General features: G+C 34.2%; 1 protein-coding gene across 1 annotated transcript in view; it reads left to right on the top strand.

Annotated features, from left to right (window-relative positions):
• Positions 1–21,332, top strand: part of SCN7A (sodium voltage-gated channel alpha subunit 7) — an 86,937-nt gene that overhangs the window by 53,316 nt on the left and 12,289 nt on the right. Inside the window, exons 15-19 of the mRNA XM_046659801.1 lie at positions 8,394–8,831; positions 12,369–12,474; positions 14,530–14,684; positions 16,906–17,079; positions 19,090–19,197. Coding sequence (XP_046515757.1) covers positions 8,394–8,831; positions 12,369–12,474; positions 14,530–14,684; positions 16,906–17,079; positions 19,090–19,197 — 981 coding nt within the window. The remainder of the gene's footprint in view (positions 1–8,393; positions 8,832–12,368; positions 12,475–14,529; positions 14,685–16,905; positions 17,080–19,089; positions 19,198–21,332) is intronic.

The raw sequence follows: 21,332 nt of genomic DNA, 5'->3' as shown, positions 1-21,332 counted from the left end.
CCCAAAAAGAAGCGCCATGGCTGATGGCTATTGAGGTAAACAACACACCCACATACATACACACACAGGTCAAAAGCAAAGAAACAGATATGCTTAGGCAATTACATAATTGCATTTCTCTTTCTTTGTTTTTGGACTCCAATCTATTTCTCATTTTTATTATTCCAGAATATCAGAAACTTTGAGTCAATGGGCAGAGAGATTTCAGGATAAAATGGAGTTACATGAACCTCCATTTCCAATTGATTTGCCATCATATTGCTTGGTTTACCACATCTTTTAAGCTTTATTCCCCTCAACAGTCATCCAGCTGCAGGGCATCATGATAATAACACTGGAGTAAGTACCAGGGAAAAAATGCAAGGAGAGAATTTGTGAGGGATTTTTCCCTCACAAATTCCAGATCTTTTTCCCCTCATACTTCCAACTCGTTGCATACAGCATTGTAATTTCACACCAAAACTACAGCATTGGTGCAAAAGGAAGGTATTCCGCATTATTTCTTATTTTATTTTTCTAGTTGAGTTCATAATAGTTTACATCATTGTGAAATTTCAGTTGTACATTATTTCTTCTCTGTCACCACCTAAGTGCTCCTCTTCACCCCTTGTGCTCATCCCCTAGCCCCCTTCCCCTGGTAACCACTGAACTGTTCTCTTTGTCCGTGTGTTTGTTTATATTCCACATATGAGTGAAATCATGTGGTGTTTGTCCTTCTTAGCCTAGCTTATTTCACTTAGTATAATTCCCTCTAGGTCCATCCATGTTGTTGCAAGTAGGATGATTTTTCTTTTTTTATGGCTGAGTAGTATTCCATTGTATATATGTACCACATCTCCTTTATCCAATCATCAGTTGATGGGCACTTGGATTGTTTCCGTGTCTTAGCTATTGTGAATAGTGATGCAATGAACATAAGGGTACATATGTTACTTTGGATTGTTGATGATTTTAAGTTGTTTGGGTAGATACCCAGCAGTGGGATAGCTGGGTCATATGGTAGTTCTATTTTTAGTTTTTTGAGGAATCTCCATCCTGTTTTCCATAGTGGCTGCACCAGTTTGCATTCCCACCAGCAGTGTATGAGGGTTCCCTTTCTGCACACCCTCTCCAACATTTGTTATTTTTAGTCTTAGTGATAATAGCCGTTTTAATAGGCATAAGGTGATATCTTAGTGTAGTTTTGATTTTCAGTTTCCTGATGAGTAGTGATGTCGCACATCTTTTCATGTGTTTATAGGCATCTGTATATCTTTTTTGCAAAAATGTTCATATCCTCTGCCCATTTTCTGCTGGGCTGTTTGTTTTTTTGTTATTCAGTTATGTGAGTTCCTTATATATTATGGAGGTTAACCACCCCGTAACAGATATATGATTTGCAATTATTTTCTCCCAGTTGGTGGGTTGTCTTTTTGTTTTGATCCTAGTTTCTTTTGCCTTGCAGAAGCTCTTTAGTCTGATGGAGTCCCACTTGTTTATTTTTTCTTTTGTTTCCCTTGTCTGAGAAGACATGATATTTGAAAAGATCATTTTAATTTCAATGTCAGAGTGTACTACCTATATTATCTTCCAGGTGTTTTATGGTTTCAGGACTTATCTTCAAGTCTTTGATCAATTTTGAGTTTATTTTTGTATATGGCATGTGACAATGGTTTATTTTCATTCTTTGCGTGTGGCTGTTCAGTTTTTCCAACACCATTTATTGAAGAGACTGTCTTTTCTCCCTTGTATGTTCTTGGCACCTTTGTCAAAGATTAGCTGTCCGTAGATGTGTGGTTTTATTTCTGGGCTTTCAGTTCTGTTACATTGATCTTTGTGTCTGTTTTTGTACCAGTACCATGCTGTTTTGATCACTATGGCTTTGTAGTACATTTAGAAGTCAGGGATTGTGATGCCTCCCTCCAACTTTGTTCTTTTTTTTCAGTGTTGCTTTAGGAATTTGAGGTCTTTGATTGGCCCATATGAATTTTAGGATTCTTTGTTCTATATCCATGAAGAATGTCACTGGAATTCTGATTGGGATGGCATTGAATCTGTAGATTGCTTTGGGTAGTATGGACATTTTAACTGTGTTTATTCTTCCAATCCATGTGCATGGAATCACCTTCCATCTCTTCATGTCGTTACCTATTTCTTTCAATAATGTCTTATAGTTTTCATTGTATTATCCTTTTTTTGTGATTGTAAGTGGAATCATATTCTTGAGTTCTCTTTCTGTAAGTTTGTTATTAGAGTATAGAAATGCAACTGATTTTTGTAAGTTGATTCTGTACCCTGCAACTTTACTGTAGTTGTTAATTATTTTTAATCATTTTCTGATGGATTTTTTAGGGTTTTCTATATATAAGATCATGTCATCTGCAAACAGCAAGAGTTTCACTTCTTCGCTCCCTATTTAGATTCCTTTTATTCCTTTCTCTTGCCTAATTGCTCTGGGCAAAACCTCCAGTATTATGTTGATTAAGAGTGGTGGTAATTGGCCTCCTTGTCTTGTTCCTGTTCTTGGAGGGATGGCATTCAGTTTTTCCCCACTGAGTATGATGTTGGCTATGGGTTTGTCATCAATGGCCTTTTTTGTGTTGAGGTAATTTCCTTCTATCCCAATTTTCTTAAGAGTTTTTATCATAAATGGCTGTTGGATCTTGTCAAATGCTTTCTCTGCATCTACTGAGATGATCATGTGGTTTTTATTCCTCATTTTGTTAATGTGGTGCATTGCATTGATTGATTTGCGGATGTTGAACCATCCCTGTGTCCCTGGGATAAATCTCGCTTGATCATGACATATGATCTTTTTGATGTATTGCTTTTTTCAGGTTGCCAATATTTTGTTGAGGATGTTTGCATCTATGTTCATCAGTGATATTGGCCTGTAGTTTTCCTTTTTTGTATTGTCCTTGTCAGGCTTTGGTATCAGAGTGACGTTGACCTCATAAAATGTGTTAGGAAGCATTCCATCTTCTCTAATTTTTTGGAATAGCTTGAGAAGGATAGTATTAAGTCCTCTATGAAAGTTTGGTAGAATTCCCCTGGGAAGCCATCTGGTCCTGGGCTTTTATTCTTTGGGATATTTTTGATTACTGTTTCCATCTCTTTACTTGTGATTGGTCTATTCAGATTATCTGTTTCTTCTTGACTCAGTTTTGGGAGGTTGTAAGAGTCTAAGAATTTATCCATTTCCTCTAGATTGTCCATTTTGTTGGCATATAGTTTTCATAGTATTCTCTTGTAATCTGTTGTATTTCTGTGGCATCCCTTGCTATTTCCCCTCTTTCATTTCTAATTTTATTTATCTGAGCTTTCTCTGTTTTTTTCTTTGTAAGTCTGGCTAGGGGTTTGTCAATTTTATTTATCTCCTCAAAGAACCAACTCTGTTTCATTGATCCTTTCTACTGCCTTTTTTATTTCAATAGCATTTATTTCTCCTCAGATGTTTGTTATTTCTCTCCTTCTGCTGACTTTGGGCTTTGTTTGTTCTTCTTTTTCTAATTCTCTTAGGTGTAGTTTGAGATTGCTTATTTGGGATCTTTCTTGTTTGTTAAGGTAACCCTGCATTATGATGAATTTCCCTCTTAATATGACTTTTGCTGCATTCCATATGAGTTGGTATGGTATGTTTTCATTTTCATTTTTCTCCAGATTTTTTTATTTCTCCTTTAATGCCTTCAATTATCCATTGTTTGTTCAATAGCATGTTGTTTAGTCTCCACGTGTTTGTCCCTTTCTCAGCTTTTTTCTCGTAATTAATTTCTAGCTTTATAGCATTGTGATCAGAAAAGATGCTTGTTATTATTCCAATCTTCTTAAATTTATTGAGGCTTGCCTTGTTTCCCAACATATAGTCTGTCCTTGAGAATGTTCCATGCACACTTGAGAAAAATGTGTATTCTGCTGTTTTGGGATGGAGTGCTCTCTATATGTCCATTAAGTTCAACTGGTCTAGGTTTTCATTTAAGTCCACTATCTCCTTGTTAACATTTTGTCTGGATGATCTATCCATTGATTTAAGTTGGGTGTTGAGGTCCCTGACTATTATTGTGTTGTCATTGATATCTCCTTTTAGGTTTGTTAATAGTTGCTTTATGTATTTTGGTGCTCCTGTGTTTGGTGCATAGATATTTATGTGTTATTTCTTCTTGATGGAGTTTCCCTTTGATCATTATATACTGCCCCTCTTTGTCTCTCTTTACCTGTCTTATCTTGAAGTCTACTTTATCTGATGTAAGTGTTGCAAAACCTGCTTTCTTTTGTTTGCCATTAGCTTGGAGTATCATCTTCCATCCCTTCCCTCTGAGCCTCTGTTTGTCATTGGAGCTGAGATGTGTTTCCTGGAGGCAGCATATTGTTGAGTATTCTTTAATCCATCTCGTCACTCCATGTCTTTTTATTGGAGAATTCAATCCATTTACATTTAGGGTGATTATTGATATATGAGGGCTTGATGCTGCCATTTTATCTTTCGTTTTCTGGTTCTCCCCCATTTACTTTGTTTCTTGGCCTGTGTATTTTGGTCTACCAGTTGGATTATGTAATTTTTTGTGATGTGTTCTTTGTTTTTTCCTTATTTATTATTTTGTTCTCTGTTCTGATCTTTTGTTCAGTGGTTACCAAAAGATTTGTATTCAAAATCTCGTGGATAAGGTAGTCCATTTTCTGATGGCCTCTGATTTCCTTAGTCTAAATTGATTCAGTCCCTTTCCTCTTACCCTCCTAAGTTATTTTTGTCACATCTTATTCCATCTTATGTTATGAGTTTGTGGTTAAAATGACAAGATTATCTTTGGTTTTGTGTTTTCCTTTCCTTTATCTTTAATGTTATACTTGAGTATTTGCTAACCTGTTCTGATTCTATCTACGTATTTAACTCCTTACTCCATGCTTTGTAACCCCTTTCTTCCCTTTTTTTTTTCAGGTATGAGGGCCTTCATGAGGATTTCTTGTGGGGGGTTGGGTCTCGTGGCTATGAACTCCCTTATCTTTTGTTTGTCTGGGAAAGATTTTATTTCTCCATCATATCTGAAGGGTATTTTCACTGGATAGAGTATTCTTGGCTGAAAGTTTTTGTTCGTCAAAGATTTGAATATGTCATTCCATTCCTAGCCTCTAGGGTTTGTGCAGAGAAATCCACTGAAAACCTGATAGGGGTTCCTTTGTAGGTTATTTTCTCTGGCCTTGCTGCCCTTAGTATTCTCTCTTTGTCATTCACTTTTACCAGTTTCACTACTATATGCCTTGCCTTAGGTCTTTTCACATTGACATATTTAGGAGATTTGATAGTCTCTTCCACATGGATTTCCATCTCCTTCCCTAGGTTTGGAAAGTTCTCTGCTGTTAATTCTTTGAACAGGCTTTCTGCTCCTTTCTCCTCTTCTCCTTCTTGAATACCTATAATTCTTATGTTGTGTTTCTTAATTGAGTCGGATATTTCTTGGAGGCTTTCTTCATTTCTTTTTAGTCTTAGTTCTCTCTTCTCTATCTGGAGCATTTCAACTTGTCTGTCTTCAATTATGCTGATACACTCCTCCATGATGTGTCCACTCAAGCATTCAGGGAATCCATATTTTATTTCTTCCATTGTGTCTTTCATCTCTAATATTTCTGATTGATTCCTCTTTATAGTTTCAGTCTCTTTTATGAAGTAGCTCCTCAACTGATTGAATTGTTTCTCTACATTCTCTTTTAACTTGTTGAGTTTTTTGAATTCTTTGTCATTTAGATAGCTATTTTGAATTCTTTGTCATTTAGATTACATATTTCTGTCTCCTCAGGACTGATTTCTGGGTACTTGTCATTTTCTCTCTGGTCTGGAGATTTAGTATAGTGTTTGATATTGCTAGTGGGAGTTCTGTTCTTTCACATCCTGGCATTATTTGGTTGCTATTTTTAATTCAGAGCACACTTGAACAAAGCAGTAGCATTTTACAGTGTTATAAAGTTCTTTCTTTATATCACATTTCCAGAGCATTTAGCACTTTATTTTCAGCCTTTTAACATTCTCATTATATAAATATACATATATTTGTATATATAATATATATTCTTACTATATAGCATTCATAGTATATATTCTTACTCTATAGGTATGTATGCATGTATATGTGTGTGAGGAAGAGGTGTACATATATCTAAGATATAAGAAATCTTAGATTGTAAGCCCTTAAAACTACAATTGTTTACCATAAATTTTCATTGTCCAAATCCTGACACAAAACCTATTCTTCCATTCATTCTACAATTAATTTTTTCAACAAATACTTATTTATCACCTACTTTGTGCCTAGCACTGTGCTAGTTATCCACTTAAGAGAAAACATGGTTCCTGCTCATATGAAGCTCATAGTCATGAAATTCTTAACTAACACCTTTTCTTATTTCTCACCATGCCTAATACTTAACCAAACAAAGGAGGGAAAAGAAACAACCAACTACCTTAAATTATATCTGGTCTTGCCCTTTTACATCTTGAACTCATTGTCCTTTGATAGTGATAGAGATGCTGATAGTGTAGTTCTCACAAGGGCTGTGGAGCCCCTGCCTAGATTATCTGTAAGTAAACCTTATTGTTAAAATGAGACACTAGTAAAAGAATAATCAAACTAATCTCTGAGGGTCTTGGCACCTGATCATTGTCTTTTCAGTTTTTATTTTTTATCCTTTGAGATGCTGTCATTGTAGGTTATGAAAAATATATGTCAGTTGTTCAGATAATCTCACTTGTAGAAATTTCCAGTGTTGAGCCATCTTGAACCCTGCATTTTATTGCTACAGCAAAAATATGGTTATGATTATCTATTCGATGACTTCATTATCTGCAATAATTTTGATTTTTCCATATGATTAAGTCTTATTTGAGTTTTATCTATTCCTAAGAGATATAAAGACCTAAGTATAGACAAGTAAAAGTACTCCATTAGAATTGAACGTTATTTGGTGGCACTTCATATTATTTTAGGTGTTTATGTGCATGAGAAAGACAGTGATTATCAGAGAGTTTGAGAACTTAATCTCTTCACATAGACCCAAAATTCTGAAAGAAATTTTAAGAAATGAGTGTTTAGAGATCTTCATATACTTATTTTATTTTATGTGCATATACATTGTCAGTATAATGATTTTTAAGAGTAGATCTTAATATGTGAAGAAATCAGAAACATAGGCAGGAAAATGTTAGTTATGGAAGTTATGTACATATTCTTAAACATAATGTATGCCATTTGAATTTTTCTCTTTAAGCCAATATGTAAAGCATAAAGTAAATAAGATCTTTGAGAACTCAAATAGCTGGGGGTCGGCCCGGTGGCATACTGGTTAAGCTCACGCACTCCGCTTCAGCGGCCCAAAGTTTACTGGTTCATATCCCAGATGTGGACCTAGGCACTGCTTGTCAAGCCTTCCTGAGGCAGGTGTCTCACATATAAAGTAGAGGAAGATGGGCATGGATGTTAGCTCAGAGCCAATTTTCCTCAGCAAAAAGAGGAGGATTGGTGGCCAATGTTAGCTCAGGGCTAATCTTCTTCTTCAAAAAAAAGAAAGCCCAAATATCTGAAGAGAGGGGAAAACCTGCCAGACTAGGCAAAATGCTCAAATTATTATTTTAAGTCTAAGAGAGTAATCCACATGAATCTTCTACACTAGAGTCCAAAATTAAAATCTATACCTTATAATTACCAACAAGATAAAAATCTGATTCTCTGAAACTGAACGTGCCTTGATCATATTTCTCAGTGATAGTAAAGGTCAAAATATACACTCTTTTTGAGTTCAAAGTAACTTGAAAATGTTAGGAATGATTCTTCCATCACTTATCTCTTTCTTAGTTGACCAAATTTATTACCGCAGAGAATCAATTAACCTACCCAACCCCTGTCCTTGTGTGTCATAAAGCAAATTAGATGTGAGCTTCAGAGCCAGGCATGGCTCTCTCCCCATGAGATTCCTCATGGCTTTGCAGAACCCATGGAGATGCCAGTCATCACGCATCTTCCTAGGGTAGGGCTAAAGTAAAGTTAGCCACCTGGCCGAGCAATTCATTTTCTCACCTTGGCAGAGGCAGCCTGACTCAGTGGGGAAAAAAAAGCTTTGGAATAAGACAGACGAGTTCAACCTGTGTGACCTTTAATCTTTGGCATCTGTAAGCCTTGCCTTTTTCATCTGTAAAAGAGAAACAAATGATATTGTATAGAATGTTGTGACCTTAAGATGAGTTCTGGCTATACAAACTCCTAGCTCAGCATCTGACCCATTGTAGATGAGTAGAAACTGAATAGCCTAAATAATATTGTAGTTCATATGCTGCTTTCAAATCTCAGGTCAGCTTTTTTAAAAGGTTTTTTAATTGTTTAAAAGGAAACAAAAAATGAAATACATTTAACCTCATTTGCATCCTCGTTTAGATACTTTACCTGTTTCTGGCATTGGTGAGCTCATTTAGTTCATACAAGGCTGCAACAACTGAAGAGAACAATGAAGCAAAAAATCTCCAGCATGCAGTGGCAAGGATTAAGAAAGGAATAAACTATTTGCTTTCTAGAATACTATGCAAAAAACAGAATGTTCTAAAGGAGACTGTGGACAATGTAAATGATATATATGTTAAAGAGAATATTTCTGACCATACTCTTTCTGAATTGAGCAACACCCAAGATTTCCTCAAGGATAAGGAAAAAAGCAGTGGCACAGAGAAAAACACACTGACGGAAAATGAGAGTCAGTCACTTATCCCCAGTCCTACTGTCTCAGAAACTGTACCAATTGCTTCAGGAGAATCTGATATAGAAAATCTGGATAATAAGGAGATACAGAGCAAGTCAGGTGATGGAAGCAGCAAAGAGGTAAGATGTTTCAATATCCTGATTGCTTATTGTTATTTATGGCATTCTTGATAAGAAAGTGACTTGGTGCTAAAGTTCCAGGTAAGATTACTCATTCAATCCTAGCTATAGCACTCCTTGCTCCTGATTCTATGCTCCTGATCAAGTTACTTAAACTTTCTAAGCTTCAGTTTCCTCGTCTATACATAAAATTGTATCTATTTCTTAGGGAGGATGGAAGGATTAAAAAAAATAGTTCAATAGTGCATTGAGCAATGCCTAGAATACAGTGAACACTTAGTAAACATTAGATAATATAATTATAAAATGTTATAAATTAAGAAGTAGGCAGTGTGGGATGATGGAAAACATACTGAAGAAACCCAAGATTTCAAAATTAATGTGTATTATTGGAGAAATCACTAAACTTTTCTGGGCTTTATCACCTTTAATATGTGAGATTGGGCTAGAAGAATGCTAAGATACTTTCTTGCTTGCTAAAATTCTAAGATTCTTGTCAGTTCATTTCTGCAACATATGTTATAACCTACATAATTAAGTTGGACTAAAATAATAAAGGAAAACCACCAGTTTGAGTTGTGAATAGTTTGTAGCTTTATAAACTCTTGGACGAAAAAAAAGGACACATTCAAAGAAGGGTAGATACTGCTATTCACTTAGCTTCTAAAATGTGCTCCCTACTGGATACAGTCTTATTGCCTTCATTTGCAAGCAGCATAATGTCTTAGTCGAAGGTGTAATTTACTAGAAGGCTACATCTACAGGGATCACATCTGCACTGTGGGCTTCTTGAATGGGACCTCACTAGGAATCATCTCAGATCTCTCTCAGGCACTGGGGAGGGACAGAGAATGTCTCTTGCCGGATCCCCAAAGTCTCGGGCACCATCTTGGCTCCCAGATGTCTTTCCTCTTGGCAGCTGCTCTCTGCAGTAACTTCTCAAATTGGCCTTCTAACAGGAGTTGTTTCAATTGTTCAAAGTCCTTCTAGCTCCTAGTGAAGACATCTTTGTTTTAGAGAAACACTTTCACTCCTTAGCAAGCATAATATTCTCAAGTTCGTTTTCCTCTCATTAATACCATTATTAGAAAGTAGGGGAAAATTCCTCTCCAGCACACTTCTATATTTTCACTTAAAACTTTGACTACCATCTACCATCCATTTCTGGATAAAATTGCTATTTATCACAGTACATCATGTCCAGATGTGCTGGAAAACTTCTCGCCAATCTCGTTAGAAAGTCTGAGATATGGAAATATATAGGAAAAATAGAACTAAATATAATTGTAAATGTTGAGGTTTTAGAAGTTGTAATTTATGCTTGCTGCATAATTATTTGGTCCTGTTGATTGGTTGACTACTCACAGAAGATGTGTTCACTTATTTGTATATTTAGTTACATATTTAATTTAATTAGATACTTTCCAGATTACATAGCCCATGAGTACTAAGGATGTTGATATGCCCAAAACCAAAGAAAATAATATAAAAATCACATGTCATCTGATAATTCAGAGATACGTACTCTTGGTATTTAAACTTTCACCCTTTTTTTATTACAAATCTGTAACTATATAAATTTTATAAAAATCACATCAAACTTTATGTTTGGTTTTGTAACTTTTTTCATAATGTAGCAATATATCATAGTCACTTTCTCATGCCATTAAGTGATCTTCTACTAAAATAAATTATTTAGAATTTTGAATCTTAGTTGATTTATTTGCAAATTTACAATAATACACACTAAAAGGGGCTTGAAAAACTCACATCAAAGAGTTTATGTGAAGGGATTTTAAAAACTCTAAAAAGGCATATGACTATAAGGTCTATAATTTTCAATTATTGAATGCCCAAGTATTATATAATATTCACTTATTTATTGTCTACTCCCAAATCAGTGCATCACTATAGCCCTTATTTCATCAGAAATAAAGAAAATATAAGAGGATTGAAATAATAAAAATGATTCATTTATTTAAGAGTAATAACCTGCTGGATATATATTTTTTCAATTGAGCACCATAACGTCTTACTGACAATTGACTGTGGAAGGTCTAAAGCAAACAAAGCTTCCTAATTATATTTCCTTGACACTTGTTGTGCATAAGACCAAGAGGTATGACAAAATATTTATAATTTCCTTTTTCTTTTTGAGGAAGATTAACCCTGAGCTAACTGCTGCCAATCCTCCTCTTTTTTCTGAGGAAGACTGGCCCAGAGCTAACATCCATGCCATCTTCCTCTACTTTATATGTGGGACGCCTACCAGAGCATGGCGTGCCAAGTGGTGCCATGTCTGCACCTGGGATCCAAACCAGCGAACCCCGGGCCACCGAAGTGGAATGTGCACAATTAACTGGTGTGCAACTGGGTGGCCTCAATAATTTCCATTTTTATATACTCTACTTTACCTAGATCTTTCCTTAATTTTTAAGGAATAAGACTGATTTTCTTCTAAATGTTATAATACACATCATAATTTTTTAAATTAGAAAATAATTTTAGGGGGCTCCCCCTGGCCGAGTGGTTAAAGTTCCATGCACTCTGCTTCAGCAGCTCAAGTTTGAGGGTTTCGATCCCAGGCGTGGACCTTCACCACTCTTCAAGCCATGCTGTGGCGGTGACCCACATACAAAATAGCGGAAGATTGGCACATATGTTAGTTCAGGGATAATTTTCCTCAAGCAAAAAAAGAGGAAGATTGGCAATGGATGTTAGCTCAGGGCAAATCTTTCTCAGAAAAAAAAAGAAAGAATTCTATATGCTGTTAACTTTAGGATACTGTTCATTTTAAAGGATAATATATTGCATATTCATTTTTAAATAAGGCAAAATAAAGCATTATGAGAAAATCATTTCAAGTAAAGGTCAAATGTGTGACTTTCAGTATTATCACATGTGCAAATCATGAGTACCTTGTTCTAGCCAGTCTTGAACTTCAGTCAAGAGCAGAGTGGGAAAGAACATCAATCCTGGAACTAGCCTCTTTCTGTAGGGCTGGTATCACTTTCCAAGTTCTAGTCTTGACCCTATTCCTTGTGTCATTCCTTCACTTCACTTCAGGATAACCTCACATCAATCCTGTCCAATGATGACATGCACAAGAATGCCTAGACTGAATTTTAAGATGAAAACTAAGTGCACTCTTGTCTGTCCATCTTTAGCAACAAGAGGTGATCTATTCTGATGCTACTCACCTAAGTGAAATAGCATATATGGGAACCTTGTAAATAACTTCAAGACAGCTTTGGAGCTCAAATCCCTTTGGAAAGTGGAGCTAGCCTACACATCTTTTAGGAGAACAGTGTTATTAACTAAATGTTACTTTTAAAATAAAAATTATTTTAGCTTAAATTAACTTTTAAAAGTAATTTCTAAAACCAACTCAAAGATATGTATGCATTTTAATATCAGTCATGAAATTGACCTAAAGTCTTTTAAACCTGATAATAGTCTTTCTGTAAAATAAACTTTAACTTCAGTGAGTAAATGAAACTTTAATCACCACATTTTTGGTGGCACTTGACTTTTCAGAAGGTGAAGCAATCTAGCTCATCTGAATGCAGTACAGTTGATATTGCTATCTCTGAAGAAGAAGAAATGGTCTATGAACGTGAAAAACCAAAGCATCTTAAAAATGGTAAGAAAATAATAAGTTCCTTTGATCATTGAAATTAGACTAAATTGCTCTCTTTTTTTTTTTTTTTTTTTTTTTTTTTTTTTTTTTTGCTGTGAGATTCAGTAGGACAGTTTTTGGGTTTTTTTTTAAGATTTTATTTTTTTCCTTTTTCTCCCCAAAGCCCCCCGGTACATAGTTGTATATTCTTAGTTGTGGGTCCTTCTAGTTGTGGCATGTGGGACGCTGCCTCAGCATGGCTTGATGAGCAGTGCCATGTCCACACCCAGGATTCGAACCAACGAAACACTGGGCCGCCTGCAGCAGAGCGTGTGAACTTAACCACTCGGCCACAGGGCCAGACCCTAGACTAAATTGCTCTTAAGCTAAATAATGCTATTGGAGATATTTTTAATTTTAGAGAATTTATTAGCTTGACTGAGGAATACACACACACAAACATGTGAGTGTGCTCACACGTGCACATGCCCATATGAATCCTGATAGAAACTTATAATAAATGTCAAGAAAAAAGTCAACATTTGGGAAAGGGGGAAAAGGCCTATTTCTTAGTGAGTCTACTGCTGTAGGTAAGGATGTTGGCTCTGGACTCACATAGCCTGAATTCAAATCCCAGTCCAGCATTCACTAGCTTTTACCTACTCTCTTTCTGACTCATTTCCTAATGTATAAAATGAGGAGATAATAAAACTTACCTCACAGGATTTTTAAAAAGATTAGTGTATATGTGTGCCTGTATATATTTTTAGGCCTCATAGACTGGAGTCAATATTTAAAATACTCACGTGAAAACATCCTATGACTTTCATAGGAAAACAAATCATGTAATGGTGATTCTTTTTATATTCCACATGAATATAAAATGGCTCCACCTTGGAAATCAAAGAAAGGACAACTTTCAGATCATTATATCAGAAGAACAAGAATGCTTCTTGAATGTTTATAATCTGTGTTTTGACCAAGGATCATACAGTGGATTTTGAAATGCTTTATTTAGACTCTGTGTGACTTAATATATTTTAACTAATAAAACTGAATGGTTGGGAAAAAAGAAAGTATAAGGCTTCAGTCAGTTGACTGACTCACTGGATATGTAACATATACCTCTTGACGACATAATTCAGTGATTTTCCAAGCAAGATTAACAAATGGCTACAGGTTCTAGACATTTGAAATCACTGGAAATCATCAAAATGGTTATTGTTAAATGCTCAAATTCCTGTATTCAAAATAAGAATCTGCTCTCAGTAGCTTGAGTTTTAGGACTTGTAACATCCAAGGCAAGGGAAGCAATATTTCCTAATTTTTTTGGTCAAAGATGTATAAATTTGGTCAAAGACACTAGGTAAAATTCTAAAATGAAATGTATTGACTTTAAACTCCACCCATCTCCATTTATTCATTTTCTCACCTGTTAGTCACTCTCTTTTCACACCTCTGGTTTTCCTTATATTAATTCTCTTGACCAGAAGGTAGAGTGCAACCCCATGCAAATGTACTGTACCCACAAAGTGCTCCAGAATCCAGGTTAGCTCCTTAAATAGCCTCAGTCAAAATTCCCATTCCCATGCCACCTAAGAACTGAAATCAACTTAATTGACTTACCTGATATTATACCTCTTAACATTTCATAAATATTTGTGTATTTAAATGGGAATGCTGATTATGCCATGTGAATCTTCAGAGAATGAGTTTTCAGGCATTATACCAAAATGTGATATTCAGAGGATGTTGTATGTGTGTGTATTTTTTTTGTAAGAGTAGGGGATAAATTCTACTCTCAGACACAGGGTTAGTGGATGTTCTAAGTCATCTCTACCTTTCACAATTTGTTTCCTCCTACTATTACCAAACTCACTAGTTAAGTTTTTCTTTTCTTCCTCTGTAATGGCAGTGGTCATTACAGCAGGGGTAAAAGTCAAAAGTTTATAAGTCAGAGACCACCTATATTAGATTCTATAAATAAATAATTACAAAAGCATATGGTAGAAAGTTTGAGATGTTTACTTCTTTGTGAGTTTTCAAGATGTTTGTTCTTAATAGCCTCATTCTTGACAGGTTATGGACGAAGATCTTCATCTGGTCAAATCAGCAGAGAATCCAAGAAAGGGAAAATTTGGCAGAACATAAGGCAAACCTGCTGCAAGATAGTAGAAAACAGTTTTTTTCAATGTTTCATTGGCTTTGTCACTCTGCTCAGCACAGGTGCTCTGGTAAGTGAGAGTCTGTGCAACTTTTATGGGAGAAAATGCACCCGAAACCTGTTAATTCATAAGTCACTGTGCCAAATTAGATTTCTTCAGAATACTTATTATAACACCCAAATCCATATTTCTGTGGTTTTAGTTTTGGAAGACATATAATACAGTTTCTTAAAAGTCTGTATATGCCTCATTCACTATCAAATAAATAATACAATTTCAAAATATATGAATGACAGTGGGAAAAAAGAATGTTAATAGATACCTAATTCTTCTTATTTTAATGATGTTTCATGTATGAAACAAAGTTTAATAATAGGCACATACAAAACTGTTGTATTGTGTAATACTTTGGTATTCAATAAGAAAGAGAAGTGTTGCATATATTTTTAAGGACTTTTGAACTACAAATATATTTACCCATTGACCCAACAATCTTATTCTGGGAAAGTATCCCACAAATATCTGAACATGTATTAAATGCATTTACAAAGCTATTCACTGAAGAATTTTTTGGAATAGTACAAGACTGAAAAGCAAAAATAGTCTACATTAGGTGACTATTTAAATATCTGATGGTACAATCACCCAACAGGATATTGAGCAGCTATTTAAAAAATACAGAAGCTGTAAGCATATTGATATTGCAAGAAATGTAATTAGTGAAAAAACAAAAGATCTAGAATAAAATGTATGGCATGCTACATTTTATGTAGGAAAAGAAGAAAAACAGGTTGTATATTATTTGCTTGTCTCTGAGTGAGGAAGATCAGAGAAGGATACACAAGAAATAGTTAATTGTGAGATGCACAGAACAGAGAAGATGGAGTCATGCTTGGGAGCTAGACTTTGCACTGCATATATTTTTTGAAGTAAGTTTTATGTTGACATTTAGCACACATACTGAAAACCATACAAATCGTAAGTGTATCGCATAAAGGATCTTCACAAGGTGAATGCACCAGTGTAACTGTCACTTGGCCCGAGAAATAGAATATTACCAGGACTCCAGAAACACACTCTGACCCCTCACAGTTACTTCCACACTCCATGTGGGTAAACAGACTGTGGACTTCGACTGCCATAGATTAGTTTTGCCCAATTTTAAAATTTCTTTAACTAAAGTGGAGACTTTTGTGTATCTTTTGTTTTATTTTGCATTATGTACCTATTCCATAAATAAATACATATAATAAAATAAAGTCCTTTAAAATAACTCCAGACGTTATTTATAATTTTATATATTTTATATATATAATATATATTTTATTATATATATTATTTATATATTTATATATATTTATTATTATATATATAAAATATATATATTTATTATATTATATATATATTTTTATATATTTTTTATATATTTATATATTTTGCTCATATATACTTTTAGTCCATAACTGGTTCAATTAAAAGTCAGTAACTCTATTGTTATTTTATATTTACTTTTGTTTAACAGTAGTTTTACAAGAATCACACCATTCTTCACATAAGATTATTTTAATCTTTGTTTACTTTTTGGCCTTGAATGCACTTTGGTACAAGTCTGCCTGAAGTTACTGGTCCTTTTTGCCTTTTTTCAGTGCTTATAAAATAAAAGCACTATGAAATTGCTTTGAATGACATTACCATACCTTGTATCCTCCACAGTAAAATTAAGGTTGACCTATTAAAACTGAGAAGCTTTGAAGAAACGATTATAGTTTTATTTCGTATTCATGTGTTTCCACTAGTTTGCCTGATTATTTCTGCAGTGGAACAAGCTTGTGACTTTTTCTTGTAATAGAAGTGTGGGTTTCTGAAGACACATTTGTTTTTTTAATCTCTGCTCCTTTATTAGCAATTGACCTGTATCTGTGAGTTGGCTACATGGAGTCAGAGATAAGAACCATGTCAGATGTGACGAAAGCTTCCATCTCTTGTATTAAGTTTCATTAACCAATTTGAGAGAGCCTTTTGGATCATTCTTCAGAACAATTATGAGGCCAAGTTCAGTCTCCATAAGAAGTTCTGGGATCAATTACCGAGGTCTGCTACAGGCATGGGATCAGAAAATGTCAGCTAGGGATTATGTGGCTAAATCCAGGCAAAGTGAACCAGCCCTTGAGACTACAGTCTATAACTTTGCTCACCCTCTGCTTGCTAGAGATGGCGTTTTATTCCCGTTTATCCCAAAAGATTTTTTAGAAATTAAATGTAAACTAATCCTTAAACTTTTTACCCACAGGCTTTTGAAGATATATATATCGATCAGAGAAAGACTATTAGAATCTTATTAGAATATGCTGACATGATCTTCACTTATGTCTTCGTTCTGGAAATGCTTCTAAAGTGGATGGCATATGGTTTTAAAGCCTATTTCAGTAGTGGCTGGTACAAGCTAGACTTCATGGTTGTTATCGTACGTATTTTAAAGAAAAATTTAAAAGGCTATTTGGTTTGCTCTTCCTTCTTTATTCTCACTCTTCCGTTTACTTACATCTTCCTTTTTCCTCTCTCTGTGCATTTTTAGTCACTAACATCCCATGCTTATTCATTTGTAATGTTCAACATTTATCTCTTTCTTCTCATTCTAAAATTTTTAAAGTTCAGCACTTTATTCTGAATTATTCTAAGGGTCACCTATGAAGCCACTGCTAACAGAATAGCTTTATTGAACAATGTCTTAAAAATATCAGCATCCTAAAATATATAGATTCTGTTGGCTCAACTTTTAAATCATATATTCAAAGTTAGACTACTTATCATAACCTTCACTAGTACCACACTGAGCCAAGCTACCAAAAATTCTCATTTGGATCATTACAATAGATTCCAAACCAATGTCCCTGCTTCCAACACTGCACACTTTCACTCTGTTCTCCTCAGAGCAACTGGAGTTACTATTGTAAAATAGAAGTCGGCCCAATCCCTTCTCTTCATGAAACCCTCCAATAAACACCCCATCTCACTCGGAGTAAAAGCTAGTCTTTGCAATCAAAGGCCTACCAGTCTCTACATGATCCAGTCTTATCCCCTACTGCTCTCCCTTTCCCCCATCCTGGTCCATAAACTGCTCCACCGGCACTGGACACCTTGAAACTCGGCAAACACACCAAGATTACTTCCATCTTAGTGCCTTTGCACATATTCTTCCTTCCAACTGGAACTTTGCCTGGCTCACCTCATTTATGTCTGTTTAAATGAAACCGTTGAAGTTAAGTCCTTCTGCACTACCCTATTCAAAACTGCAGCCACTCCAGTACTCCCTTTTCGTTTCTCTGCTTTCCTCATCTCCATTGCACCTGTTAATATTATATAATTTACCCATTTATTTTGCTTATTGTCTGTCTTCTCCACTAAAAGATAAGCTCCATTAGGGCAGAATTTTTTCTTGGCTTGGTTCCCTCATTTTGCCCTGTGCCTAGAGCAATCTTTGTCACATAGTAGGTGCTCAATAATTTTTGTCAAATGAACAAATGGCTCCCTATTCAATAAGCAATGATTGAAGCTTCTCAGTCTGTAAATAATGACTTACAGTATCTGACCTCTGTCTTCTAAATTAATACTTGCAATTTAATCTTCTACTCCAACCAAACCATGCTCCACCTGCAATCCACTTTCCTGTTTCCTGCTCATTGCTCTTATGTGTCCACATCCCTCCATGCTGACATAATTGATACCCTTACTCAAAGTCCAGTTCAAGAGCATCTCTTTAGGGTAACAAGAATAAATTTTATATTGGCATTGCCTTGAAAATACAGAAAATATGAAGATACAATAAAAGTTAACCGTAACTCTACCACTTGCTCAATCTCCATTAAACTTGAACTTAAACTTGAATAAAAAAGAATCATTTTATGCATATATGATTGCTTTAAAAAATAACCTTAGTATCTTCCCGTACTTTTATGTAATTTGTACTAGAATTTAACAATATTCATATCCTCCTTGATGCCTCTCTTTTGAAATCCCATTCTGTATATTGTGTTAACCGTATTTATAGATGAATGAATATATAAATGTATTCTAATTTTGTTTTAATGAAAACACTGTGTATTATTACTATATTGCAAATAATCATGAAATTGATTCTTAATCTAATCAAATTAAAACATGGATATAAATATTAATCCTTTATCATAATGTCAAATATACAAATTTTTGTTTATTTCAATAACATACATCCGTATTACCAGAAAATATTTTTGTTTTATCTTTTTTAAGTGATTTGAGAACAAACTGATTTTCTTATACCTTTCTGTAAGTCATTGTTAAGATATATTGAAATATATATTAAATTTTTTGCATAATTCTTGGCAGACTTTGTGCATCTTTTGTGTAACAAATGCCAAGTTCATTTTACAAATTGTTTTGATTAAAGTTAAAATTAAATCCTATTTGCTCTTTTTTTTTTTTTAAATATATCTAGGTGTTTTGTCTTAGCTTAATAGGCAAATCTCGAGAAGAACTAAAACCACTTATTTCCATTAAATTCCTTCGGGCACTCAGAGTTCTATCTCAGTTTGAAAGAATGAAGGTAAGAGAAAAGTCTCTAAACTAATTTATAGGTTTTTATTTCGGATTACTAAATTTCCACAAATTAAAAGCTTTGTAGTCTTCTCATTTGTATCTTTAACAAATACAAAACCTTATATTCTACTACATAAAAGTATAGACAAAAGGTATATTAGCTATACTTAGTAAGATTTTAGGTCTTTATTACTCATAAGATATGAAAACTAATAAAGATAAGCAAAAATAACCCAATAGTTGACAGAGAAAATATAGTCTCTAAAAGTAATACCATTCTAACCCACTTGGATATGTCTAAGTATTAATGAAATTATCTCAATGCTAAAAATATAACTGACAGAAGATGAAACTTTGATCAGTTAGCTAACTTTTAAAATTATAAGAACATTGTACATACTAAGTAGTTATTCACCGAATGAAATAACAGCTTGAATTTTAAAGTAAATTTACTTTTTTTAAAGTCACACATCACAAATTATGAATTCTTACCCTCACTTCCATGTTAAAACCTCTTCTGAACAATGTGAGGGAAACCAACAGGTTGAACCACATAAAATGGTGAATGTTTAGTCTTTTGGGCCTATAATGGAAATCCCATATGGCTCAACTTAATAGAAAAAACAGAGTCTATGACCACCACACATAAGTATGAAAATATTCAGTGACCAATTACATGCAGAAATAGTCTAATTTTATCTTTTATTTCATAATCTTCCACTTATGTTTTCTTACATTTTTAATTTACCTAGGTTATCTAACATTAGCCTACCTATTTGATGTATCATGGAATATCACATATTCAATGTAGATAGGATCCAATAAAAAAATTATTTGTGTTTAAACTGTATTATTTTTATAGTTTATACATGATATGTTACATTTAAACTGCCATTCATTAAGAAACCATAACACAAATTCTTTCCACTTGGTTAAAAAACGGACACTTGTTTTTATCTCAAAATTTGAGTGATCATTATAAATCCAAACAGAAATGTAAGTAATTTAAAATATGTATTTAACCAAAAGCAAATTTCAGGAATTTTAATAGTATCAGCTTTATATGATAAATGTGTTTACATATATACATACATAAGAACATGTATTAAGTACATTAATTACTTTTAATATGTATGCAAGCATATGATTAATAATAATGTTTGTATAATTCATATGAATCTGTGATTGACTCATTATAACAGGATTTAGGCCTGATTAACCTATTCTCCAAATGCATTCGATTTGCTGGTGTTAGGCAAGAAATATTTTATTATGTAGCAAATACAGCAAAATTCCAATTATCATACACCCAGAATACAAAGATCTAAAATATTAATTGTAATTATTATAACTTATGAAACATTTTATTAACAACATCATGGAGGTCCACAAGGTGGTAATATCCCCACTGCTTTGATCTTAAACCAAAATAAGGAGTAAAAAAGCTGAAAAGGAGAAAGTGGTTGAAGAGGTCTGTAAGATTGAGGTTAAAATGACAAGACAACCAAATTTCCAAAACAAATACATATTAGTGATAGGAAAATTTCATAGAATATTCTAGGGCTATAAACTACACATGGCCTGTTAACTCAAAGCACAGGGGCTGGCGTGGGGGTGGGGATAGGGAGATCTTGGTCAAAGGGTACGAACTTTCATTTATAAGATGAATAAGTTCTCAGAAAATAATGCACAGCATAGTAACTGTAGTTTTGATACTGTATTGTATACTTGAAATTTTCTAAGACAGTAGATCTTAAGTGTTTTCACCACCACCATAACAAAAGGTAACTAAGTGAGATAATGGATATATTAATTAGCTTGATGGTGGTAATCATTTCACAATGTATACATATATCAAATTATCACATTGTACACCTTAAATATGTACAATTTTTTTTGTCATTTATACCTCAATAAAGCTGGGAGACACACATGCACATACACAGGTACAAACTAGATAATGAATGTAACTAAAATAAATTCTTCTTTATTGTAAAAAACATTATGGGATAATACTAAGGGTTTTTTCTTAATTTATATACATGGGAGGGTTGCCCAAATAGCAAATTGTCTGCCTCCAATTTAGAGAAAAGTAGGAAGAGATTTGCTAGGGAAGCTGCTTCTGTTTGTCAGAAATGAAGC

This window comes from Equus quagga, chromosome 4 (genome assembly GCF_021613505.1).
Source record: "Equus quagga isolate Etosha38 chromosome 4, UCLA_HA_Equagga_1.0, whole genome shotgun sequence".
NCBI classification, from domain to species: Eukaryota; Metazoa; Chordata; class Mammalia; order Perissodactyla; family Equidae; genus Equus; species Equus quagga.
This window is presented reverse-complemented; position numbering and strand designations above follow the sequence as displayed.